This window comes from Lampetra planeri, chromosome 17, assembly GCF_965212315.1.
Source record: "Lampetra planeri chromosome 17, kcLamPlan1.2.h2, whole genome shotgun sequence".
NCBI lineage: Eukaryota > Metazoa > Chordata > Hyperoartia > Petromyzontiformes > Petromyzontidae > Lampetra > Lampetra planeri.
The window spans coordinates 3,037,273-3,064,815 of record NC_136123.1 but is presented as its reverse complement, the minus strand read 5'-3'; the positions used below and the strand labels follow the sequence as shown (position 1 = coordinate 3,064,815).

Sequence of the window (27,543 nt, the reverse complement as noted above, 5' to 3'; positions counted from 1 at the left end):
GCAATCGAAAAGTGATTTCATTTATTTTATACCTACGTGACTTTACCGAAAGAACCAAAGTATGGATCCCTGCAGTCACGAAAGCTTCAAATCTAAATGAAGAGCCTCATAGCTCATCGGATTTCTCCAGGATAAACTTTCTGATTTCACGCGGCCCATGTCCACACAGGACCACATTTAAACGTACGCGGCGCGCATCTTAGGCGCACCGATGGCCAGGCCCGCATTAATGTTCTTGTCGGCACTAGGCACTTCTGTTTCACAGGCCTCCAGTGACAACTCTCTGCAGTTAATACTGCTGCCCCATGTCACTAGTACCGCCGCGGTCACTCTGCTTGTTTCACGCGGTACTTTGTCCAGCCGCTGGACAGATGTCGCTACTGATGTTCATTATTTAGTCTGCGCCTTAATTCGATGGGAGTGCGCTGTGTGCCACAGATAAGCAGATTTAATTTGAAACCCTGTGCCTATCTTGGCTCTGTAAATATATGCATTCAAGAAGATATCTTGGTTACATTTTTTTCATACAAAAAAAAAACATGGTCAAGTTTTTTTTCGTAGGCCGTTAAGTTTTCGTAGGCCCTAGGCAGTGCCTATTGGCATAATACGGCCCTTCTTGACAGGGTGACTTAACATGGAACGTTTTTGACCTGGCAACACGGTTTCATACAGGCACTCAAACACCTATTGCTTTTAAAGTCGTTAAAACACCACGATCAATAATGCATGCAATCATAGCATGACCAACGGTTTGTCAACTTGTGTGGCCTGCCAAAGAGTTTTGAAAGTCCTATGTGGCCCTCGGGAAGGAAAAGGTTATTCACTGCTGCTTTGGTGTAAAGAAGAAACGTTGAAACTAAGCTTTGTACCAAGCACTAATTTCCAATTGATACTTTTCATCCAAATTGTGTTATTAGCTCATGTCATATAATTTGAAGCAGCTATTCGCATCTCTCGCAAACAAGGGCAACCCTCCACGTTAGAGAATGGTCCGTGGAAGTAGATTTCACATAACTACTTGCGATTCCTTTAAGTGGCCTGCTCCATTAAGTCGGGGGCAGCACTTTCCTACCTGTCCTGCCATTCAAGAGCAATGTTAATCACGTGACAAACCAATCATTTCAATTCTCACAGCTAGCATTTGCCCAAATTAAGTGCAACTTAATTTAATCGCACGATTTCTTTCAGTCTTCGGTGACCGGGCTATGTCCCATCAACTTACTACACTTGCGAACCCGGTTTAATCACGGTATGGATTCGAACCTAAAATCTCGGCGGTGCAATTGGCGCTTCTCACTTTCACGACAATAAACTCTCCCAGTGGTGACGCTGTTGTTGGCACAGTCGGGCGATGGTCCGAATCGTAACAATGAAGTGCATTTGACGATGATAAATATCTATCCGACACCCACCAAAGCAAAGGCAGCGCAACGAGAAGACGTTTGTCGTAATGCTTTATTTATTTGTACGTCTGTATTCTGCGAGCCCATTCTCCATGCTCTTATACTGCTGGGGTGTTTCCTTCTTCACGTCCCAGTCGATGGAGCAGCCTGCTTGTGTACTTTACATGTGGGAGTTCTGCACACACAGCGATGCAGACAAAGTGCTGGAAGGAGTGTCGCGAGGGTTGGTGGAGGGGAGTGGTAGTGGAGAGGGTTTAGAAAGCACAGAGAGCTGCGGGGAGGAGTTGGGGGGGTTATGAGGACAAGCCTTTGCGCATCTATGTGCTCTGCACCGAGACTCTACACACGCCTTCACACGTGATGTACTTAAATAAAACTTGTGCTTCACTATATACACGGCCGAGCACGCAGTAGGGGAGAGGGTCAAGTGTATTGGGGTGGCGGGGTGGGAGACTCAGGGTTAAAAGTGGGCAAGACAGGAATTCCCCCCCCCCCCCCCAAAAAAAGAAATCTTACAAGAAAAAAGCACAAATAAAAAAACACAAACACGTTTTTATCGCAGTTAAATTCGCAGCATGAGTTTCGTGACATGCACATCGCAGCACTCACGTGCTTGACGTTTTCAAATATTTTAGAGTTTTAAAACATTTTCAAAGGCAGCCACTCCATTAATTAAACGCATTTCACTTGCCCCTGTTTTATTGACTCAAGATGGAATATTTGCACCGCTCACTGTGTGCCGAAGCACTCTTCCTCATTGGCTGACTGACAAGGGGAACATGGACAGTTGTTTTGGAGGAGGCTCAGAGATTGATTTTTATTCAGCCTTTCAATATTTGAGACAAAGGGACTTTTCAACTTCGCATCGTCATATGCAATGTTTTTTGTTTTCGTAATTTACCTTTTGATTACAATAACGTGATGAGTGGCCATTTTCCATCAACTGCTGGACTGTTCTCTTTTGGTGCTATTACAAGGGTCAATGGCAATCGAAATATGCCCACGTACATTTCGCAGACATCCTGAAATGTGTATCTTGACCATACTGGTGACAACCTAGGTCGCAAATTACTTGCCTTACATTAATATTGACGATGGAATTTATTCAGTCCGGTCTAGAGTTTTCAGTGTGTGCTCACTTCACAAATGTGAACAATACCACTGTTAGCGCTGATTAATCTACAAATTAGGCCACTTCAGCAGACTAACAACAACCTCTATTATTCTCTCCGAATTTATTACCAGATGAAAAAAACCAATACACCGTATTTAAATCTCTCACGTTTTGGAAACGTTTCTCAAGTCAATGGAGTGGACTGCCTTCTAAGGCCCCCTGAATGTATTTATACACAGTGCCCAACGAGTCCGCAACGGGGAGACGCCCTTGAAACGTTGACTCCCTCCCCCGGCGAGGCCCTGCAAGGGCGCTCGCTCGACGGACAACCGTGTGAGTGAGCGCACGTGCTTTCTGGACCACGGGTCTTGCGGCGACTCTGCAAGCTCAACGGCTAACTTGGTGCTACAGCAATGGCTTGGAATGGCTACCCTGGGCACACCAAGCCTCTACAAACCGACGGAGGGGTCCCTTCACAAGCGTGAGGCAAACGCTTTTCCACTCGAGCGGTTGTTTGCACGCGCGCAGAACCAGTTAAACGCCTCCAGTGTCGTCGGTTGCAAGGAATTGCGCTGCGTGTGTGCAAACAACATTTTCGGAGTTCGTATGCTCGTGTACAAATGCTCGTACGTACGTGTGCGTAACTTGATGATACAAGCCGATAACACAGACAAGCGTAACGCAAGTTTGTTAGAATATACACGCGAACACACACATCTAGGTGGTAGTAAACTCATGCCCTCCCCCCCCACTCGTGTCAACGTGCAATTAAGTGACCTGCTTTGCACACGCAGCTTAATCAACCAGCACAAACGAACCTCCGCTTTCACGTCATCACTTGAGCCCCCCCCCTTACCCCACTGAAATTCTTAGCCGATAAAGCACGGTGACTCGCGCACACACACACCCATACAGTGACACCCGCCACACTGGACCGCTTTAATTAGCGGGGAGGGCTTCGACGGAGCAAGGAGGCATTATGATAGAGGCACGTCGCCATGGTTGCAAAGGTAGGTTATTTTCGTCTTCTGAGAAAAGTGGTTGTCCTAGTAACCAAGTTAAGACAGCAAATTCGGGAAAGGCTCGAAGATCAGGTCGCGGGGAAGGACGCGAGGTGGGGGAGAGGCAATGGTTACGGTTCAGAGGTCTGGAGGAGCGTGCGCACGGCAAGAGAGGGGATTGCTTTTCAGGAGGCGGTGTCATCGAAGTTGGTCGCTGCGAGGACGGACGTAGATTCCGACTTGCGCGCCATGCGGTCCAACTCGGCCTGGACGTCGGTCAACGCTGGCTTCGGTCCTGCGTACCGTTCCAGGGCGTGACGCAAAGAGACACGGAGCGACACAGTACGTCAGGTTAATGTGCTAATGACGACGCAAGCCCTGGACTTAATGCACGTCCTATCAGCGGCATGCAAGAGGCTCGCGCGCGTACCAAGCGGAGAGGAACATCCCTGCGCTTTACCAAAACAGCCAAATCATGCAATGATAATGATGCAGGTAGCATACAAACGGAAAACGATGCATGGGGTTCCGTCGTCATCAGCAAAAGGAGTCAAAACTGAAAATCCATCGAACTGTAGTTCTATGCTCCCAGGTAAAGTGTGGCCATATAACGGCCGATGACCCCCACGGTGTGGTGGAGGCCCTCATCCAGCAGTGGATTGACACCAATGGCTATCCATGTACACTTGGTGGAAGTGTTCCATATACGATGATAATAACTATCAAGGAAAGTCTCACTGAGTCTCAAGATTTTAGAAGGGCCCTGTGTTGGAACGTTTTACTAATTACTGTTTAAGAGATGTTTTACACATGTACATGAGGGTACTACGCACAACAGCGCACACTAATGGATTTACGAAACGCGATTGTTTATCGCTCTCTACAAGATGCATTGCAGGTAGCCCAGTGGGGGTGTGAGAAGGTTACAAATGTCTGTGTGAGCCACCAATCCTCATCTCCAAAAGCGCTGGATCACAGGGCGTGCCACAGGACTTCTTTCCTCTGCATTCATTTTAAACATCATGGCAAAGGCCGTTCCTCTGCTAAAAGGTGCAGCTCTGCATTTGCTTGCTCATGCCACTGCCGGCAGAAGGGCCTCCACTTTAGGAAGTTCTGGAGTCCATTCAGAGCAGTTGTCGGGGCAACCTGCGGCTCTGGAGCTGCACGAGGCGGCTCTTTAAGGACTGCTGTGCGGCTCTTGAAATAAAAAAAGGCTCTTCGTGTTATTTTGGTTGCCGACCCCTGATCATGGAAGTCCAGATTATCATGGGAGTCCAGATTACCATGGGAGTCCAGTTTACCATGGGAGTCCAGTTTACCATGGAAGTCCAGATTACCATGGGAGTCCAGTTTACCATGGAAGTCCAGTTTACCATGGGAGTCCAGATTACCATGGGAGTCCAGTTTACCATGGAAGTCCAGATTACCATGGGAGTCCAGTTTACCATGGAAGTCCAGTTTACCATGGAAGTCCAGTTTACCACGGGAGTCCAAATTACCACGGGAGTCCAAATTACCATGGAAGCCCAGTTTACCATGGAAGTCTTGTTTACCATGGGCAGGGGTCGGCAATCTGCAGCTCCAGAGTCGCATTCCGCTCATTAAGGACTGTTTCGTGACGTTATTTACAAAGGACTGCCTCGTATTCACACGCATTGCGGCTCTTGAAATAGTTTTTTTTACCAAATTCGAAAAAAATGTCTCTTGTTGTTGTTTTGGTTGCCGATCTCTGATCTAGAGGGCACTTAGACCTTCTATTCCATACTGGCCAGATGTCTCGGAAGAGGTGGGAATTACCCACAACTTTACCCCACCACCTGCCAAATCGTTGAGCTCTTTCTTCATTCTCAATCTTCTGATAACTAAAAAAAAATAGTATTTTAAAGAGGGGTAAAAAAAACCCAACAGCTTCGAGGGTAAACGTAAGAAATGAAGCTTCATAATGCTTTTTGTAAACATCCGTCTACAAGTGTTTGCGAAAGCTGTCAGACATGCAGGCCAAAGGGCTCCGTTACAAACCCGTTTCGAGCCTTTGCCTTGTGGTGGGTGGGGGGTGGGAGTGGAGTGGATGGGGAAGTGGGCAGAGAAAGCGGAGATTGTGACAGCACGAAAACCCAAAGGAAAAAGGGGACGTGTACGCCCGACAGTACAGCACACGGCAGCGCGGTGCAAGACACAGCACACAAACAACGCGGATGTACAGCGAAAGCGTTCAAGGTGAAATACCGATTCAAGAACGAAGCTCAACGACAAGAAGATACACCACGATGACCACCACAACGCAGAACCATGTCAGCGCGTTCACACGTACGTGTCATTCCAGTGCGCGCATGAAAATGTCATGCCATTCTCAGTGGTTTTACCTGGTGAAATAAAAGTTTTGTTCTATTCGTTTATTATAATTATTTGGATTTAAAGCTTTCGTGACTTCATGGATTAATATTCTTGGTTCTTTCGGTAAAGTCACGTAGAAGGGAAATAATAAAGTAATAAAATAAAACATAAGATAAAATGCTCTATTATACTTTACCGAAAGAACCAAGAATATAATTATTAGCTTACCTTTCCTATACTTTCCACTGCTATCATGTTTTTTTTTATTGTTGTTGCAATGTTCTGTGCCGCCGCTACTGGACCCAAACTATGGACCAGAGAGTGAACAACTTTAGTCTGCGCTCCTTCAATGGAGTTATAGCAGCACGACAAACTTGCTCCTGAAACCTCTCGTGGCAAGCAGACCTCGATATTGGCATTTTTGGTTTGAGCAGATTTGCTGGATGACTGCCTCCCCCCACAGAATGCAGGTTATGGGATTTATTTGGCCATACTTCACCACGCTGGTCCGTGTAGGTTTGCAAAGGTGGGAACATTCCAGTACAGTACAGCAATGCATTGTTGCGCTGCCATCCAGTTATCAACAATCAAACCTACTCAACAGCAATGTGAAGCAGAAGTAAAACAACATAGAAATGCTGTGAAATGTGAAAAATGCTCACACCAAGAATCTGAGTTTTTGTTTTCTCCCAAGGCTCTCTTTTCTCTCTAGTTCATATCGTGCATGCAACGGATGCTGCATGCACTTGGCACCCGTTGTTGGGTGCCGTTTCCGAATAAACTCAACTATTAAACCATTTTTATTTGACCAGGTAAGGCCAACTGAGCGAAAGAGCTAATTTCCAGAAGCGAAATGGCAACAAATGAAACCTCAACGAAGTGGCTTGTCACGTGGAAATGTATAGCAGCTGAATACTCTAAAACGCACGTTTTTAAATGTGGGGGGGAAAACCGGAGGACCCAGAGAAAAATCCACACGACCACGGGGAGAACATGCAACCCGAAAATACAAGCATCAGGGTCGGGATCGAACCCACGAACCTCTTGCATACCAGGTGAGGTAGTTAACATCTCGCCACCGTGGTGCCACATAAATGAAGGCACGTGCCGAACGAGCAGGCATCCATCCATACCGTGCTTTTTTGTGGTCCCTGGTGAACTTCCCGGTCCGCCGCTCCCCCCGCCAGCTCCAACTGGCGAGCCGGCTTTCTTGGTCAGCAGGCTGTTGAAGAAGTTCGCCAACACCCCCTCGCTTGTCCCACCTCCTGCGGGAGAGAACAGAAAACACAAAGCGTGAGGCCTACAAGGCAGGTGACTCGCCGCCGAGTAATAATTTTCTCCCCAAGCTTGTTAAAATTCCTGCACGGCGCTTGTATGGGCGACTACTGTGCGGAATTGTTGTGGGGACAGCAGAGGGCAGTTCAGCAAAGTCCATGCTTGTACCATACTTCTATGCTCCTACATCTATTGCCTCCCACCTTCATTAACTCGCACCACCCAGTGTGATGAAGTATGAATTCTATACACCTGGGTGTATTCCAGGTGAGCTATAGTTCTTTGTGGAGCAGACGAAAGTTGGAGTGTGTCACAGCTACCACCTCGCATACTGCTTCCCCCACCAGAGTGGTTGGGATGTCAGCCCGGACCTTTAACGTTGGCGGGGTCCAGCTTCTTGTTTCCCACAGAGATGGGCGACACGCTCGCCACGTTGGAAGCCACGGGCCTAGTGGAGGCTCGGGGGGAACCACCGGGTACCCTCTGCCCAGCGTCCTGCACGCACAGTGACAAGGAAATAAAACTCCTGCACTTGCGTGGATTCTGCTGCAACGCTTTCCAAAGCGCACATCCGTTGCGTCACCGACAAAAATTATCACTGTCCCCAGTCGTCAGACATGCTGGTCCACATAAAGCCACAACTGCTTCCTTGTCCACATGTGCCATGAGGCACAAGGCAGCAATGGCTACTATACTGATGATTCCTAACAATTATGAAACAGGTGTAGAATCATCTTATTGTCCTGCCGTTGTCCAAATATGGCCACAAGTTTGACTCTTCGTAGCCAAAAACAAGGTAGTGTGCATTATACATGGTGTTGTGCCGTCAAATACAATGCAAGGCATGGTCACAAATGCATCTTTTGCCATAAAAAAATGAAATTCTGCATATTATTTTTCTCTTACAGTTGCCTCTCAAATTATCCGTGGGTCGATTATCCGAGTTTCGGATAAACCGTGCTCGTGAAAAAATAGGTAAAAATTACTTTACGAGCGCTGGTTTCATTCCTAGCTGCTTCTTACTGTCGAGGGTCAATGACTCGGTACGCACACGATCACAATCATGTCGGCAAGTAAACCAATGACTTTAAGAAACAATAAAATGGAGACACATTGCACGTTTTCACCATCATTCTATGAATGTAAACTACGTGGGTTGTTATAACCTAACTTACACAGATTTTGCATTATCGATGTGTTTTGCTTCATATCAGAGATGATCAAAAGTTGACCATATTTGTTTGCAGCCTTCACGTAATTCGTTGCTTGTGAAGAGTTTCTCATCAACTACACGGCGCGATAGAATGCATTGAGAGAGGTGTAGAGGTTCACGCACTGCTGGCCTCCCGGAGGGAGAGGGCGACTGCTTGATGAGAAGCGACTGCTGCTTCATGAGGAACACCTGCTCATCCTCCGCACACACCTCCTTCTCCTGTACCCACTGCAGTGGCGCACACACGCAAGCATGCAACGCACAAAGGGCAGACGAGTTGAGCAATTATAAGTCTGCGTAGCATCCAGGCTGTCGCCCAAATCACCCAGAATTCACAAGATGCAGCATGCAAAGCATTTTGCCCGAGGCCAGTGGGGCATCACAGTTGGTAGTTTTGTGGCTGCTGCTCTTCATTTCCATATAAGCCACTTCGTTGAGCTATTATCTTTGATAGCCAGGTCGCTTCTGAAAAAATAGCTAAATAGCTCAGTGAGCCTTACCAGAAAAAAGAAAAAAAGGGTATTAATTTAAATAGTTTCGTTTTATATTCTTGGTTCTTTCGGTAAAGTCACGTAGAAGGGAAATAATAAATTAATATAAAACAATAAAAATTCTCACGTTTCGACTGCAACACAAGCAATCATCATCAGGTGTGAAATCCACAGAAATGAAATTTTAAATAGTTTTTTACCGAAAGAACCAAGAATATGAATCCCTGCAGTCACGACAGCTTTAAATCAAGTTTCGTTTTAATCGTTTGAATAGTTTAAAGCGTGTACAAAATAGTTTTTAAATAGCATGGGCCCTAGTGCAAGAAATAAAATGGCGTCTCCCGTCCAATTTCCCCCTCTCTTCGTAGTCCAACGTTGCCTGACGCCTCGGCCAATCCTCCGGCCCCTTGGGTCCCGGTGCAGTTGCACTGCCCGCATGCTCCATAGCTCCGCCACAGCTACTGCTCGTGCCCTTGCCTTCCTGACGGGCGGCTTGATGATAATGTCCTCGTACAAGTCCTCGGGCCGAACGGACGTGAAGTTTTCGTGAAGGATGCCGATCTTCTTGTCGTTGTCCCAGCCCGCTGGGCTGCGTGGACACGTGGGGGGGGGGGGGGGTAGAGTTCTGTGACATTCAGCCGAATCACCACAACTATTTAACGACTCAATAATAATCACATTCTATATAGCGTTATTCATGCAATTGCATCCCAACAACACTGCACATCAATTAGCCAGTCTTTTACACAGATATTACAAAACAAAACCCCACTACTTAGCAAATCAAAAACTAAATGGCACCACTATGCGTCGTGTGTCATTCCTTAAATAATTTTGCACAAATATCCTCCGTTTAGTTTTATAGACCATGGCTGGTAGGGTACACGATGGGGTTGTGTGAAGTGGAACGCACCACACCAGGCAGCCTCTCTTTTTCTCCAGTGCCGTCGTTTGCACACCGAACCGGGGATGTATTTAAGGTCAAGTTGATCTAGAGGCTGCCCAAAAAGGTTCTGATATCACTCGGCACTGATGTTAGCCCTGGCTTTGAATCAAACCCAGGGTGCCATATTCATAGTGCAGCGCATGAACCAATGCACTGCCACTGCCTACATTTACACATACAACACGCGCACACAGTGTGAGCAACATAAGACACCGTAAACAAAGAGCCAAACACGGAGACAAAAAGACCGACAATGCACATAAAACAGGGCAAACAAAGCAAATGTGACAGATATGGCATGAGACAAGCAAGCAGAAACTCTCAAACCTCCAGGCAAAGGCAGACTAAGATTGGGATGGGTGGAGGATGTTTAAGGTGGCGTCCAGGGTCAGATTCGGGTATGTTCCCAGGACAGCAGAGGAGACACTGTCCTTACAATAGACCCTCTTCACTACTAAGTGGCGCTGATATCACCACAGTGCATGCCACCAGGCTAGATGCACTTTGAGGCCATGTGAAGCGTGGAAGGCTGGCAGGTGTTATGGGTTGACTGAGATGACAAGCAGATGCACCACCTGTGTTCACCAACTGTGCTAACAATCACAAAGTCCTCTTGTATAGCGTTTAAGAGACTGCTGGGGCAAGTGCTATTAGCGAGTGCCTATGAAGGCCGGCACGGGACATGAGAGGTGGGTAGCCAGGCCGCCTTTGTCTCCCAAGTACCGATGTTTACACACCACATCAGGGACTCACTCATGTAAGGCCGAGTCGATATATGGGAGGTCCAGAACCGGTTTAGATATTAGTCAACAATGTTGGTTGTGAGCAGAAATCGACAGCAGGTTGCCGGGTTCAGTGTATTGCACTAAGCACAACACTACCACTCAACAGACTGTTGGGGCAAGCGCTGTCAGCAAGCACCTATGACGACCGGCACGGCAGGTGAAATATTGCCAACAACAAATATTTTCTTCTTAAAAAAACCGACAAAGTAAAACACGTGACAGACAAAGCAATTTTGACATATATGGCATTGGACAAGCAAGCAGACATGCTCATAGCCTCAGGCAAGAGCACACAAAAGATTTCGATGGGTGGAGGAGGGTTGAGGTGGTAGCCAAGGTCGGATTTAGATTTTAGTTTCTTTATTCCTGGGACACCACGGCAGAAAAGCCTTCGTGATAGCCTCGCCGCTATAGGCGGGTGATGGTGGCGCACGCCTTTATACCAGCGCTGTGGAGGCTGTTGAGGTGAGGTTGGGTGGATCGCACAAACGTCGTGAAAATCCCTTCCCAGTGGGCGTCGAGGTGCTATACGCTGGCTCGCCAGGAGAAGACGGTACACATCAAGTAGACTAATGGTCACCTCTTTCCACCTGCACGGGGATACAGTGTTGCCCCCTTGCACGTGTGGGATTTCTCTAGGCGCTCTGGTTTCCTCACAATTTTTAATTGGTTGAAAACATCTTAAAATAAAAACCCAGTGCAGGACCCTCACGAAAACTAGCAAGTCGATGAGGTTGGCCGCAAATTATCCAATGTGGGACATGATGCGAATCGAGTTGCTCTCCTGTGCGGTCGCTCACATGAACACAGCGTCCCTCTCCAGCACGAGAGCAGGCGTGCAGAACGGCGCGCCGTACAGCCTGTGCAGGAGGTACTTGTGCAGCAGATCAACGTTCTTGTCCTCCTTGAGTGACGTGTAGACCAGTGCTGCTCCGTCTGGTACGAAGCTCACGAGTCAAGGATCAAACGCACGCAGCTCCCTCTCTGCTCTCTCCATCAACACAGATTGTGCTTCAACCAAATTGAGCCACTGCAGCCCACCTGAAATTCCTTTTATCCTGAACGTGGCCTAACCGTAAGATTACAAAAGACATCAATAGCAAGGTCACTGTAGCCAAATTCACATCGGTGACATTTCACGCTGAAAATAAAGAGCAAGAGTACACAAGATGTATATTTAAAGCCAGCGACAAGGTTATCAATTAACGACTAAACATGATCAAATAAAAGTATCAGGAGCGACACACATGGCTGCATACACCACATGTCCCCCATACCACAAGCATCGCTTGGAATCACACCGGGAGACAGAAAGACAAATTTACGGATTTAGAAAAAATAGGCAAGCCCGAGAAATCACATTGACCGCTGAAAAAAAGTGGGCTGCGATAAATTGCAATTGTACTTGCAACAATTGTAATGATGTTCAATGGCATATAATTGTCATTTCAGCTGGCAATGGTGCAGTAATTTCATTTATAAGTGACCCCATGTCTGGAGGGCAGAACGCGTCACGGGAAGAGGTGACGGCTGGTGGTCGACAATAACAAACGAGTGGCAGCGAAAAGGAGAGGACGTGCACCGGAGCAACGGAGCAACGGTATCGGCTCGTGTGCAGCTTCCAGATTGTTGCAATGCAAGACTGAGAGAATGGCGACAGCTTGAGGAGGCCTTCAATCAAGAGTCGTAGATTCCTGGCCGATGCCCTCCTAACCTCGACCGAAAGGATACACCGCAGGCAGAAGCGTCGCACGTGCGACTGGATGAAGTCAAAGTGCTCTTCCCTGTAGTCGTACTCCTTCTCTAACGTGCTCACCGCGTCGCTCTGCCACAGCACACAAGACAATTCATTTAGCAACGAGACAGAATCCCCTGTGGGATCGCTGCAATCCAACCCTGGGAATGCAATCCTCAAGATATTCTACATTGTTCCAGTGGTGGGATCTGGACAAGCAATAATGATTAGTTGCTCACACAAGATCACTTTTTAACCCCTTCGTGGAATAAGATGAAACATGTTTTGTCATGGAAAAGCCCGTACTGTGCACAACAAAGACATCGTGTATATAGAGGTAAAGGTGCAGCCCTGCAATTGTTTGCTCACGCTACTGCTGGCGGAAGGGCCAGCGACAGAGGAAATTTAAGAGAGCTCCTCTACAGGGTATTTGGCTTAGTCTTTCCCGCACCTCCGATTCGTACTGTTGGCTACGTACGGTGAGAAAGATGTTCAACATACATACATACAGCTCTCCAGAGGTCTTGGAAGAGGTGGGAAGAATACCCACACTTTACCCCACCACACACGACCTGCCAAACGATTACCTATGCTGTACCCATTAACACTGCCGAGTGGACAGATGCAGGAGGGATTGGAAAAAACTTCATAATAAAGGTTTATTGAGTTAGACCACATAAGTTTCAATGTGTCGTTAACCCGTCAGCACCTGACACCGCCAACCAGTAAGGTTTATCACGTAAACAAAACGTGCCAATTAGTTACTACTTCAGCCCACCGGTGTGTTGGAGAGTAAATACACAACATTTACAATTTGAGTAGTACCGTGACGTTTCGCTGGTAATTATATCCAGCATCATCGGGCGATTTTGCCCTGGAAAAACTTGCCCAAGCCACGCCGGGAAATGGAATCAAACCGGTGACCTCTGCATTGCAATATCCAGGACGATAACCATTCCAACCCAGGCAGCACTCAATCTTTATTTTAGAAGCCAATATCGCCCTCAATAAAGTAGACATCAGTGCACGTTACCACGGAATGGCAACGGTTCCAGGGGGCATACACCCAACAGGATGGACAAAAAGAACCGCGTCAAGCCCTCAGTGGCTACCACCGACCGAGTAGAGTTAATTTGCAACCGCGCGCTAAATAAAAGTGCGACCGAGGGCAATGAATCGCATAAGAATACAAATGCATGAAATAAGTGAAGAGTGAAGAGTTTTTATCTACAATTTTACAGTAAAGGCAATTCTCTGTATCAATTCGCATTACATCGAAAAGCTGATGTTGAGCCTTCGTGCAATCAGGCGCGCTACGGTGACGAGATGTTAACTCCCTTGCTTGGTATGCAGGAGGTCGTGCGTTCAATCCCGACCCAGCTGCCTGTTGTAAATTTGGAGCGTGCACGTCTCTCTCTCCGTGGTCGTGTGGATTTTTCTCCAGGACCTCCGGTTTTTGCCTCCACATTTAGAATCTTACGTGCATTAATTTCGTTACTATACATCTCCACACGGCGATAAGCCACTTCGTTGAGCGATCATTTGTGGCCAGATCGCTTCTGAAAAAAAGAGCTACGTAGCTTTACCTGCCAAAAATATAAAACAGCTGTTTTTTTCTTTCATGTTTTAATTACTCAGCCGCGCAGGGCCTCACCTTGGTGCAGACGACGATCACGGGCACGCCGAGGTTGTGCGTGAAGGTGTTCTCCCCGAGGGGCAGCACCACGCACTCGTCCGCCTCCTCGTCGCCCGACAGTCCCGCGGGGCTCGTCCCGGAGCCTTGGCTTAGCAGCGTTGCTGCGCTGGGCGGTGTTGACGCCTGCAGTGCCCCCGAACCGGATTTCCGGAGCGGCGAGCTCTCCTCCGTCTCCGGCTCGACGTAACTCTGGAATTCTCGGACGACTGCGCGAGTTTCGCGCGCGCGCGCACACGCGAGACACGGTCCAACGCACGCACAAACAAAGATCCCCAGTTTAAGCCTGATAAACTGTCGCACAGTGCGACAGGGCTAAGCGCTGTGCCATTGCACCCATAAATCATACAGAGCAAAGGCACGCGCGCACACTACCACCAAACACACACAACAACAACGGCCGCTATTGGCCGCTAAGTGCCGGTGACAACACCATAGTGCATGCCACCAGGCTAGATGCACTCTGAGACTTTCCGGTCAAGTGGCGATGGCTCACTGGCAAGGAGGTCAAGGGACAGACCCAGGTGTTATGGCTTGACTGACTGAGCTAACTTGTAGATCCACCAGCTGTCCTCTCCATTGGGGAGTATACACTCACACACAATATAACTCACATCCACACAAGCACTCGAATAACAAACGTAAATATCCCAGACAGAGCATACATAGGCTCCCGTGACAAGTGTTGTTAGCGAGCACCTATTAAATCCACCACAATGCAGACGCGTAACCACGCCAAGCCACATTTGCTTTTCCAGTTACTGATGTTAACACATCGAAACAGGTACTCACTTAAAGCCAAGTTGGTCTCGGAAAGGCACAAAATGCCTTTCATATCACTCGCTGTTGATATGAGAATGTGAGCCATGGTCAGGAATGGAACTCAGGTGGCTGGGTTCATAGGGCAGTGTGCTAATTTCTGCCCCACAAAATACACATGAATGCACAGGTAAATGCACATGTAAATTAAATGTCTGCACCTGTACATTCACAGGTGATAGGAATGTTATCAATTCAGTCACTCCCCCAACCGTGAATATTAAATTAATTGTCCTTATTCAGGTCAAGATTCGACCCAAGAATCGATTCCATTTTTTACCATTTAGTTTTATAAAAAAAACTCATATAGTCCATTGGAGAGTTTTGGTTAATGCTGCACAAGCCAAGAACTAACATTTTCCTGCATTTTGCATACAATGTAAACAACGGATTCTCACACACACATCCGGTTCAATTTATGCACCATGAGTTTAAGGCTCAATTTAAATTCACGAACTATGACATGCCAAACACGTACTTTTCACTCGGCTTCCCCTAAAACGCTGTTTCATACAGTACAACAGCAGGGCCTGCTCATTTTCAGTTTGTGACGAACTCGCGGCTTACGCTAACAACAGTTTTAATGACACAACACAGCACACCAGGCAGGTGATGCTTTGTGTAAATAGTGGGCACTACACCTCCGGCACCCATAACACTTTAATAATAAAAAACTATGCCAATATTTGATTGTTAACTGTGCAGCTCCTGGACCTAGGCATTGAGATTAGGTGTACCCGTGTGAGAGCGAGACCAAATGCATTTGCACTGGCGCACGCAGGGAGGTAAATAAGCAGGCAGCAATATCGGCACACGAAATGAAATTTAGTTTTCTATTTCAGAAAATGCTGGTTCCATGGATAAAAATGTCAGTTTTATTCACATGTGATGAGCATTCTTTGCAGGTCGTATAAAAGGTGTGCCACGAGTGTGACACGAGAACACAAGGTGTTGTAGGCTTGCGTGTCAATGGATTCTTAAATCCATCCATGCAGAGATTTGTGTGTCAGCCCCCTTCATATCCTTAGCAGGCTTTTTCCAGACTCTGGTTTCCTCCCATATGCAAAAAGAGCATTAACGGTTACAGGCCAAAACATTACAGTGCTGGAACCCTCCTGAAAAATATTCTAGAGGCTCAGGGAGGCTTCACTCTTATATTATCTCGGTCATTTTGGCTATCAGGGCATGACCGTTTCCATTCCTGATATCTCCTTAAAATAATAATTCCACTTCTCCCTCTCTGTATGTCACGTCTGTCTGTCTGCGCGTCTTTCAACCGAGACATGCATTCCCGGATAAAGATATAAAAAAAAATGTATTCTTCTTCCGAGACCATTTCTCTTCCATGAAGGTGGAGCACTGCTAAGATGCGGCCGTTTCGCAAAGAAATGCGTTCGTCTCGTGGCATGATGCCGATAGAAAGCACAATACGAGAAAAAAAAAACAAGAAATGGACCCACAGCAGCAGCGTGCAGCGTGCATTCTGAAAGGAACCGGAGAAAGGAGCCCGTTCTTGGCGACAGCTCCAGTTTGGTTTTGTTAAGCCAACGGTTTTCGTTTTAAACAAATAAAAATGCATGGAATAGAAAGCAGCCAACATTGGCCGTGACCCCGGGCTGAGGTGCACCAATTGTTCCCTTTTAGCCCCGTCCCCCCACCGTTCCATTCCCTGGCTACCACGTTCAGATAAGCCCCCCCCCCCCCCCCTTAACTTGTATTTAAGAGCTTGTCTCTTGGATTTTTCCTCACTTGATACAGTAAATTTAGCTGTGACGGTCCCACCTGAAGACGGAGACTTGCGTTGCCTCCGAAACGTCGTGATTTAATTGATTTATTATTATTTTATTTCTTTTTTTTTTACCTACGTGACTTTACCGGAAAAAACCTAAGAGTATGAATAGAAAGCACACATTCCCATCAGTCCATTGTCCTTGCTTGCGGACTTGGCATCCAGGAATGCGCACCCGTTGGGGGACTTGGGATCCTAAACACAGAGCTGCTGTTGTACTACGCCCTGACTCAATGATGTTTACCTGATGACTGTAGTTGAATGCAAAACAGTGGAACCTCGAAATAACTGGGCTAATTCATGGCTGGGAGTGCCCCCAATATATTAGTTATCCAAACAAAACCCCGTGATTTCTATTGAAACCAACTTTCGTCCAACAACTTGGAATGTTAAGAACTAACATTTTCCTGCATTTTGCATACAATATAAACAACGGATTCTCACACACATGGTTCAATATATGCACCATGAGTTTAAGACTCAATTTAAATTCACGAACTATGACATGCCGAACACATACTTTTTATGTTTTTATAATCTACAAAAAGAAAATAAATTTCCACTGAAACCCACAGAAAATCACACATTGATTCTAGAACGCACAAACTCCAGCAGTTATTGCACAGTACAGTATTAAGCTGGGATTGCTCTCAAGCGTGACGTTTCTCCTCCTCGTAGAGATGCAGATAACAACCGGCTTTGTTATCTACGATTCTGAAAATATACCCCCACTTCTTACAATTATAGAGGACCCTCCCACCCCCAAATTGCACGTTATGTGCGGGACGCCGTATATCCACCTACGTCGCATATATATTTGTGACGTACGCATGTAACAAGGGTGCCAAACGAAAAATGTCGAGGCTGTGAGAGAATCTCGAGTCTGTAATTTAACAATCACCTATCATAACCAGAAAAGAAAGGCAGGCCAGGAAAGCATACTTTTCACACAAGATGCAGAAGTGTGTAAAACCGCACAGCCCTTTGCGCGTATGCAACAACAACAAAACCAGTCGGCATCCCTCAAAGAGGTGTATAGTGGTCCTCTTGTCTTAGATCAACATCAAATTAAACTGGATTAAACGTGACCAGACAACAGCAGCAGTGATGCAGTGACTATTTTTTATATCACAATTAGGACCCTTTAGAACAGTTAAGTCACCAATTCTGACTGCTTCTAAGCCTGCCTCTGGGAACCATATATGGGATACCACATACGGTTCGCAGAGGCACACTTTGAAACCATATATGGGATTCCATATGGGACTCCTGTAACACCGTGGTAAATTTCCAATGTGTGCTATACAAAACGAGACTCAAATAGCACCTGAATAAGACGAGGACAAGTCAAGGCGACAACAATGCTTATCACACAACAACCTTTACATCAGCGTGACAAACCCCAACATCTCTCCACAAGCACGCACACACACACACACCAGTACATCCTGCATAGCACACATTCTTAAAATAGAGCGACTTGGATGTGAAAATCTGCTACAATGTCACCAACTTCTTTTATAGCCTTTCGTCAATCAACTTCTGGATCAATGTCTAATCAGACCGTGATGGTCAGGGGGTTACTTGACCATACTTTACCATGCCAGGAAATGAAAGTTGGTGAAGGAGGGGGAGGGGGGAGATGGCAGAACCATTTTCAGATATAAACTCGTTGGTGATGTAAGTCATGGCTGTGAATTGAAACTCTGAGTGGCCGGATTCATTGAACAATAAGCTAACCACTCCCCGAAAGCAACATGGTACTGTTGGCAAGAGTTGGAAACCAACAATTCACTGGCCAAGCGATGGAATTTACTTTTCGTGATTTGGAGTGGTGGGTGCTTTGATTCAAGATTCAATACTTTTTTTTTATCTCGTGTTTATCGTCTTATTTGCATTCTCCTTCTCGCACTCGCTGGTAGATTTGTTCCCTGACATGAGCATAAATGTAACAAGAGCATATGACTTGTGGGTAATTTTCAAAAAGATAACATTCAATTCTCACATGCCTGATTCCGTGTGTAGCATGAGTATAATTTTTTTTTTATCAACTAATGCAGCACTGCATGCATAGTTATAAACGTCCGATTATCACGGTTGGCTAAGTACGGTGTGAAAGAAGTTCAACATACATACCTGAACTAAAAGTTTAATGCAAAAAAAAACCTCGCTGATATAATTACTTTGGCTTTCAAACTAGAAAAGCAAGTACCATCGTGGGCACAACCCTCTACGCATTTTAATAATTTGGCGGAAATGAAAAGCTGCCAAACAACAGCACCCTAAAGGGACGACATGCCAGCAATGAATTTGGGAAGACAACAGAAGACTTAAAACTAGAATTGCTGATGCATGAAGAAAAGCAACTCACACTCGTTCGTGCTCAGGGCACCAAGACATTTATTATGGTGAATGCCGATATTTTAAGATGTGTAGATTGAATTTATAAAAAAATAGCAATACATTTTCCTAATTTCCATGAGCAGCTCCCGGTTGACAAAACCATATTCCAGTGCTTCGTATTCTCAATGTCAATTGCAAATTTAGCTCTGAGCGCCCATGTGATAATGTGGCCAACGGCTTTGAATTTGCAGCCCAAATCTGTAAAGAATACACCAAGGGTATTTAATCACTCGTGATGGCTCATGACTGCCTTGGCATCTTACTCCCATTTTTGCAAAAAAAGCCCTTTGTCCAATATTGGCAAAAGTCCACCACCTTTAGACTGCAGACGCAAACACTGTGGGGAGATAATGCTGCCAACCCCACAGCACCCCCACACATCAGATTGCCCAACACATCACAGCAGGCATGGGCACATAACAATTAAACGATTCATTAAGCTACGATAAATGAATCGTTCTTTACACTCAAGATGCAAGCATCGAATCACGAGTCTTTCAAATGATTATATACCACATTTTCCATCATCATAGCATGTATAATAAGAATAAATCGTAATAATGGTAAGTTTTTAATTGGCATACTCAATAGCGTAGAAGACAACGTAAAAGGCGGACAATACAAACAAAACAGTGCTCAACAAAAATGCATCGATTCTTCGATTAGGTTGTTACTCCATAATCGTGACTATTCATCAAAGCTTAGTCGACCTAGGAGAGGTTGAGGACTCATTGAGATATACATCACTGAAGTTCGGCATGGCCAGGAATCAAATTCAGGTCACCAGGTTCGTAGCGCGGCATGTTAACCACTACGCCATTGCTTCCCCGACAATGACAAAGACACAGATCTCCTGTATAGCCTCAACAGACTTTTGGAGCAAGTGCTGTTAGAGAGCATCTGTGAAGGCCGGCACTGCACACGAGGCGGTGGGTGGCCAGCACCGCACCCGGCCACCTTTGTCCCCTAGTACCGATGTTTACATATCGCACCAGGTACTCATTTAAGGCTACACAAAGACACACATGCAGACGCTGAACTCGCACGTAGGCACATGCGCGGGACACTCACGCTTATTGTCCATGTCCCTGCGCTCATCCACCGGGATCTTGAGGCTGTCGAGGTGCCGCCTCAGCACGCCGCTCCACTTGTGCAGCGCGTCCACGATGAGCCACGGCCGCGCCAGGTCGGCCACGAGCAGCGTGAGCGAGTCGCGCGCGCTCTCCCGCGTCATCGCGAAACGCAGCAGGCCGCTGTGGTACTCATCGCCGTCCAACACCCACACGTTGCAGCGCGCGTGGTCTACAGGGAGGCCACGACAACGGCCATGAGGAAGCGACGCTCGTTTGGGCCCTGCGCCAGTAAACGGCGTGGCTGTGTAATCAAACCTGGGGCGGTTGTGGTGCTGGCCCAACCAATTCTTCATGTGCAGATCATAGCCGGTGCTTGCCAACACCAATAGCCAAACACCTTGTCTTGAAGGTAAATTCAGGAGGTATTTCTGTTTTGAGCGTGTAGTTCTATAGCGTACATACTGTTGGGGCAAGAGCCGATCGTGAAATGATTTGGATTATTGCTGGTGTAACAATAACAATGTACACTGCTGGATGAAGGCCTCCCAACACCATCTCAGCCATGGGGGATGTTTTGACCATATTTCATCATACTGGCCAGTATGGGTTGGTGAAGAGCACCCAGGACCGGATCAGATACGACTCGCCCCTGATGTTAGCCGTGGATGAAAATCAAACCCATATCACCAGATTAGTGGAGCAGTGCGCTTACCAGTGCAACCGTTCCACCCGCACAGGGACAACAGAATTAAAAGCCTGGCCCGTGTTTGTGCCGGCCAGCCATTCGCCAGGTCCTTTAGACTCGGGGTTCCGTCCATCTTTCGTGCCACGGCGGCGGGATGTTAATTACTTCGCCTGATATACAGGAGGTCGTGGGTTCGATCCAAACCCTGACGTCTGTATATCTGGAGTTTGCATGTCTCTCTGCCCGTGGTCGTGTGGACTTTCCTCCGGGTCCTCCGGCTTTTGCCTTCACATTTAGAATCAACGTGCTTTCAGATTATTTGGCGCTGCTATAAATTTCCACATGATAAGCCACTTCGTTGAGCTATCATTTGTGATAGCCAGGTCTCTTTTGAAAAAGAGCGAAATAGCTCAGTGGGGCCTTACCTGCTGAAAAAAAATATTTTTTCCTTTATTTAGTTTTCATCAGCAGGCAAAGTAGCGGTGCGTGGATCGGTGGTGGGGGATGCGCTACCATCACGGTCCTCGTCGTGCACGCTCAGGTAAAGGTACTCGAGGCCACGGCCCTTGCGAGCCTCCTCCACGCCCTGCAGCTTGGCCACCAGAGACGTCTTCCCAGAGCCATCCTCTCCTGCAGACACAGGAGACACGGGCAGGGAGGACGGGGGGATTCGTGGATGTGCAATCGCAGGGACACGGGGAACAAGTGAGATGCGGAGGCACGAGAACACGGAGATGTTGGACAAGGGGAAATGGGCACACGGACTCACAGGGACATGAGGCAATGGGGTACGGACACGGGGACAAAGGGACATGGGAGAGGTACAAGAAATACGGGGACAAAAAGACGAGGGTACATGGGGGAACCGAGACAAGGTAGGGGGGGCATGGACAATAGAATCAGAAAAAATATATACTTCGATTGTCAATTATTCTGGTAATATTATACATATAAATGACGTGCTAATGTTAGGTTGACAAGAGTGAACAATGAACCAGAATGGCAGCAGGGGAGAAACTACAGAAGACTGTAATGGGAGCGGTGTGACTCCGGTCGACAAGGTCACATTTTTTTCTAGCTCATTTGTCTCACGATGTTTCCTGTTCTTGATTGCACAGTTGTGTTTGCTACTTCAGCATACATTTCCACACACGCTAAATAATCGACTCTGAAATGCACGATTCACTGCACGTACTGCGAGCATAATAATCGATTTAATAAATCAATCGATGCATCATTACTTGCCCAGTCATATAATCATGTCGGCTACGTCCTCGAAGGTAAGCATAGCACACACAAGGCACATCACTGTTGATATCTGCTATTATATGGCAACGCTTAACGTTTTGTGGTCAATGACAATTATTTCTGATTTATAGCAAATGGCCAGAGGGAATGGCAGCTATACACTAAAAGTTCATTTCAGGCTAACCTAAATTGGCTATGGCCTAACCCACTTGGTGACATGCAGGTCAGAATTGTTTTTACATTACAGGACTATTAGCAGAGACCTCCCATGAACACAATGGGTCGATTACAATCATGCTGATAACATCTCTCAACAAAACTGTAACAAGGCAAAGCATGATAATAATTTCCACTATAGCAGTTTTTATTGTATTTTTGTCCACATTAAAGAATATCTGGTATTGTCAGGACATAAATCGTCTATAATTGCAGAACGCATCCTTTACATTAGTTCACGCACATTACGATTGTTTTCATCGGATTCACAGGCAGCCGTCCAAGATTAAAACTTGGCCAAATACATAAGCAGATGATGGGGTTATGAAAGGAACCTGCCTGGCAAAAATGTCAAATGCAATCAAGGAAAGCCCCTCACCAGCTGTCTAAGAAATGTAATGACTTGGCACACCTCTGCTTTTGTAACATGTAACAAACATTATAATGGAAACCCGTATCTTACATTAAGACACCCGGTGATAACAAAAGCCCTTGCCTGGAAACCAGGTTAAGAGAGTAGGGAGTGCGCGCCGCACTCATGACGAAGAATGTGATCAGGATCAATGCGAGAAGAGCGATTACTAAATCTGCGGCCGTCTGAGCTCAAGGCTATCATTGAATTACGTTGACCAATCTTAGAGCAGTGCAGATATATACAGTACAGTACATTGCAAGATACAGCACATTGTTAATCCACTTCTGGATGAGGGCCTCCTCCTCATCCAGAAGTGGATTTCTGGGGATTATTAGAATATGTTTCACTGCGCTGGTCAGAGCGAGCCGGTAGAGGTGGGCAGCATAGAAGTAGAGCACAACGGATTTTGCTGCAGTGCCGACGACCACGTTAGCACAGCCCCGCAGTCACCTATGACTACAAGCACTATCCAGGCACTATTCAGCCTCAATTAGACCTAGCTTTCGAGGTCTGATGGGATCAGGCGTATTCCAGGTAATATGGTCAGGCTGGTATACTACGTGTGTGAGTGTTTATAAAGCTGCACTTTCGGGAAGGCAACGAAACCAGCTTATAATAAACGTACTCTCCCACTGTGCGCGACCGTGCGGCATATGAACTGATTGATCACTTTGCATGCCGGGAACAGTTTTTTTTTTCCCGCAGACCAGGGGCCACGCCTGATATTCCAGAAACAAATGGGCTGGCTGACGTGTGTCCACAGCACACCGCACACACTTGCATTCGTAGCCCTGACACGGCGCACTGGGGTCAAGTCGTTTTCATAAAACACTGTCTTTCAAGGGACCTGACAGCAAACGGGTCAACCTATGTTAAATACGACAGCTGCTTGTGCAATAATTGGCACGTGCGTCGAGAGGGGCTGCCTGTCAAACACAACCGCAGAAAACTGCTGAATTCCACAAAACAGCCATCAAACTAAATTATAATTACAATGACGCAAGGTAATGCGAGCTCCAAGCGGTCACCCTTGGCTGTAGATGTCCCATGACAACAGTGCTATTGTCAACACTGTTACGCACAATACTATCAAGTCACTGCAAAACTGCTTCATTGCTATAAATACTTCAATGAACATCCTTTATTTTATCATGTGGGAGCACAGCGAGATTCATTGTCATAATGGAGACCTGGGAAACTATCGAAAGAAAACCATATTTTATCTTCATTTCACTTTCAAATGAGCTCAGCATCCGACTTTGTTCTCACCAGATTATAGAGTAATGCAAATACATAATCATTTTATATGGCACCACACCCAAACAAGCAGTGATGAACATCCGTGAACACAACATGTTATTAAGACAAATATGCATAGAATTATGCAATTTTCTCCATGTTTTCCTATTATTTGCATGACAGTAAAAGCTCAATGTAACATTTTTTATGGGAAGTAGTGACATTTTAAATTAAAGATGTGGGACAGTGTTAGTCAGGAAACAAGGGTGTAATAAAGTCAATAAGGGACGTTAGATATGGGGAAATGCACAGAGGGGGAACAATGACATGAGGTTTCACTGTACCAAGTCTAACAACACATTCAGTAAATGGTGAGAAACAAGGACAGAAAAGAGTCCGATGGCTGGAAGCAAATGAGCAATGATATGCGCAAAACGATTCTGACCATAACTAAGGCCCCTCCCATCATGCCTTGCATGGCACATGATATCAGCGTACTGCGAGTATAATTCACACAGCCTATAACTCAGGTCTCCCTTGGAAGAGACTGACTGTGAATCAATCGGCTCCCGACATAAATATTTCAAATGAAAACATGACAGTGCTCCAGTGGAAACAACTAAAATGAAGACAATTTTCAACATCCATAAGAGGTTTTTTTGGGTTAGATCACGCAAATATATAAATGTGTCGTTAAAACCCGCCACCACCCGACACAGCCAACTAGTGAGGGTTGTCACGTAAACAGAACGTGGCCAATTCGTCACTAGTACAGCACACCGGTGTGTTGGAGAGCCAAGCCACAACATTTACAATCTGAGTACGACGTTTCGCCAGTAATTACAACTAGCTTCATCAGGCGACAGCAAGATTTGCTTCCAGCCATCAGACTGTCGCCTGATGAAGCTAGTTGTAACTGGGTTCATTGCTAAGTATTAATTGTTTTATGCGTTATATTATTCTGTCATGGTTAAATGGTTTGTTTGCTGTTATTTATGAGCTTAATTTATTTGTTATATTGTTTGTTTAATAAGTTTGATATTCTAGTACTGTTGGTGATGCAGGAAATGCTCTAACCCGCACACCACTCTTTAGTCAGTCTGCAGCTTGATGGTATGCTATTCCATTTAAGTGTAATGATACAAAGTTGGTTTAATGGCTTATTTAATGGCTTAACAATTGCAATGTAAATACGTTAATGCTCTAACTTAATGCTACCACGCTTGCCTTCAGGCAGCTCGTTACTTGAAAGTTTAATGATTTGTGTTGTGATGTTAATTGCTTGTCTTTTACACTATTTTCTGGTGGTATGAATAATGTTACAAAATGGGTTAATTAGTGCAACGCTAATGTTGGTGAATCACAAAGTCATCTCGCCAAGCACCATCATGCTCTTGTCTATGGGGAGCTGCGAGGTTGCCAGGAGATGGCAGCATGGCTATGGATTCTGCGAGGAGCTTTGAATGTTATCCACACGTAATCATGGCAATATCCCATCAATTGCACAGTCCTCATTAAATCAACTAGACCAGGTCAGCAATCTGCAGGCCTGGAGCCGCATGCGGCTCTTTAAGGACTGCTTCGTGACTCGTTATTAATCAAGGATCACCGTCTCTCGTATTTACCACGCATTGCTGCTCTTAAAATATTGAGGGTGTTTTTTTTTACGGAATTCGACGAAAAAAAATTGGCTCTTCTTGTTATTCTATTTTCCAATCCCTGAACTAAACAAACATCCTAATGCAGGAACACCCTGAAAGAGTATTCAGACTCATTGAGCCTTTGCTGGACAAACTAAGATAAATAAGTAGTTTAATATGTAAATTATTTATATGGCATTTTCGTTTAACTGTATGTTGAATGATTTAATACAAATTTTAATGTCGATTTTCGGTGCAGTGTCTGATGTTGAGCAGCTGAGAGCAGTGCTGTAAAACTATTCTTGTAATATCCGGTCCCACATCTATGATCACCGCCATCACCAACCCACACTTACCAGTGTGAAGTATAGTCAAAGGACTCCCCCACGACCTGCACGGCACTTAATCCAGCAGTGGATTGACAAACGGAGTACGTATACATATCCAACACTGAATGATGTATTGGTTGGTTGTGTGGGATGATGGAGAGTTTTATATTACTTCTCTTTTAACAAGTGCAACCAGAACTGTCCAGCATTTGCGGGAGCTAAACGGCCGGTGTTGTTGGAGGCTCATCGGCGTGGATGACTTTATCACGCAAATGTGCCTGGTTACGTCACCTGCGCGCCAGTCAGCCAGCCAGCCAGCAAAACTTTTGTCGAATATAATATGCAGCATTAAAGGAGCATAACATTAGTCGTAAAGTGTCAATGGCATCACGCTACACCATGATGCTCACTGAAAATGTAACAAAAAAATCGCCGATACCATCGAACGCAAAAATTGTTCCTTTAACGCTTAATAAAAAAAAATCCTCGATAATTCTGATATTAAACAATCGATTTGTTATCGTGAGGTCCAACAATCCCTCAAGCTAAAGCCGCTTAATGACGAGTTAAGAGTTTCATCGTTCACTGTATAACTTAAGTCATTCAATAATAATAATGTAAATGTGACATGAAACATTAATCGTCAAAACGCCCACCGCTGCAGAACATGCGCGCAGTCCGAGATCGCTGTTCGCACGGCTTGTGCGTGTAACCAAATGTTCCGTTATCTGGCCATTTCACAGCAATTGTAATCACGGAGAACATCGTACGAAGATAAAATCACTAGGGAATTATTCCTCACCCAGCACCACCACGTTTCTGCCCGTGGGCAGCTTGGATCGGGAGCGGCTGGACACCTCGCTGAGGATGGAGAGCCTGCGGGCAAACGAGAGCCATACCACCCAGCCCAAGTCAGCCACAGGCCCTCACCATCAACACATCCCATCATCATCACCGCATTCACCCTCACACCACCAAATAATTACCCATGACAGTCATGTAGGGTATGATGCTGTTTAAGTGAACACCATAGAATGCCAGCACCATCATCATCATCACCCTCATCACCTTCACCATTACCATTTTTTGTCAAGATGCTTGCTGGGGTAGACTGCACAGATGCAGGCCAGCATCACCACGACCACGACCATCACCACCCTCACCACTAATAACAACAACCTCACCCACCCACCCACCACTGCACAGTAGCACACACAACCATTTTCTCACACCGCCGCCAACATAATCATCATCAACAACAACAACCACCGCTCTTCTTTGTCTCACCACAGATTGTGTCCGCCCTCCTCCTCCTCATCCTCGTCTCGACCGCCTCCGTTCATCTCGCACAGAGACGCCGGCCCAGCCCGGGGCAACGCCTCGCCTGGCGCCGACATCTTGGATGGGAGGAGCGGGCGGGGCGGCGGCGGGGGGGGGAGTCGAAGAATGGTTGAGGGAGGTGGTGCGGTGCGATGACGTCATGTTATCTGTTGCCGGCGTGACGTCATGTTATCTGTTGCCGGCGTGACGTCACGCAAGCCGCCCCCCCCCCCAGATTGCAATCGTCCTCCGATTGCTTGTGTGGCGATCGAAACGTCGTGATCGATTATTTTTTCTACCTAAGTGACTTTACCGAAATAATTAAAGAGTATTTATTATTGCAGTCACGAAAGATTTAAGTTAAGATTAACCCCCCC

The 27,543-nt window shown here is 46.2% G+C and overlaps 1 protein-coding gene across 1 annotated transcript; it reads right to left on the bottom strand.

Moving 5' to 3' along the window:
• Positions 1 to 1,441: 1,441 nt before the first annotated feature.
• Positions 1,442 to 27,288, bottom strand: LOC144723259 (cytoplasmic dynein 1 light intermediate chain 1-like). The gene is made up of 12 exons (XM_078601850.1): positions 27,134 to 27,288; positions 26,649 to 26,722; positions 21,273 to 21,389; positions 20,073 to 20,303; positions 13,952 to 14,199; positions 12,294 to 12,387; positions 11,363 to 11,498; positions 9,309 to 9,420; positions 8,464 to 8,568; positions 7,499 to 7,622; positions 6,986 to 7,117; positions 1,442 to 3,813 (listed from the first exon to the last, which is right to left on the bottom strand). The coding sequence occupies exons 1-12, from the start codon at positions 27,241 to 27,243 to the stop codon at positions 3,704 to 3,706; spliced, it is 1,593 nt and encodes a 530-aa protein (XP_078457976.1). The 5' UTR covers positions 27,244 to 27,288; the 3' UTR covers positions 1,442 to 3,703.
• Between the last annotated feature and the right edge of the window lie 255 nt (positions 27,289 to 27,543).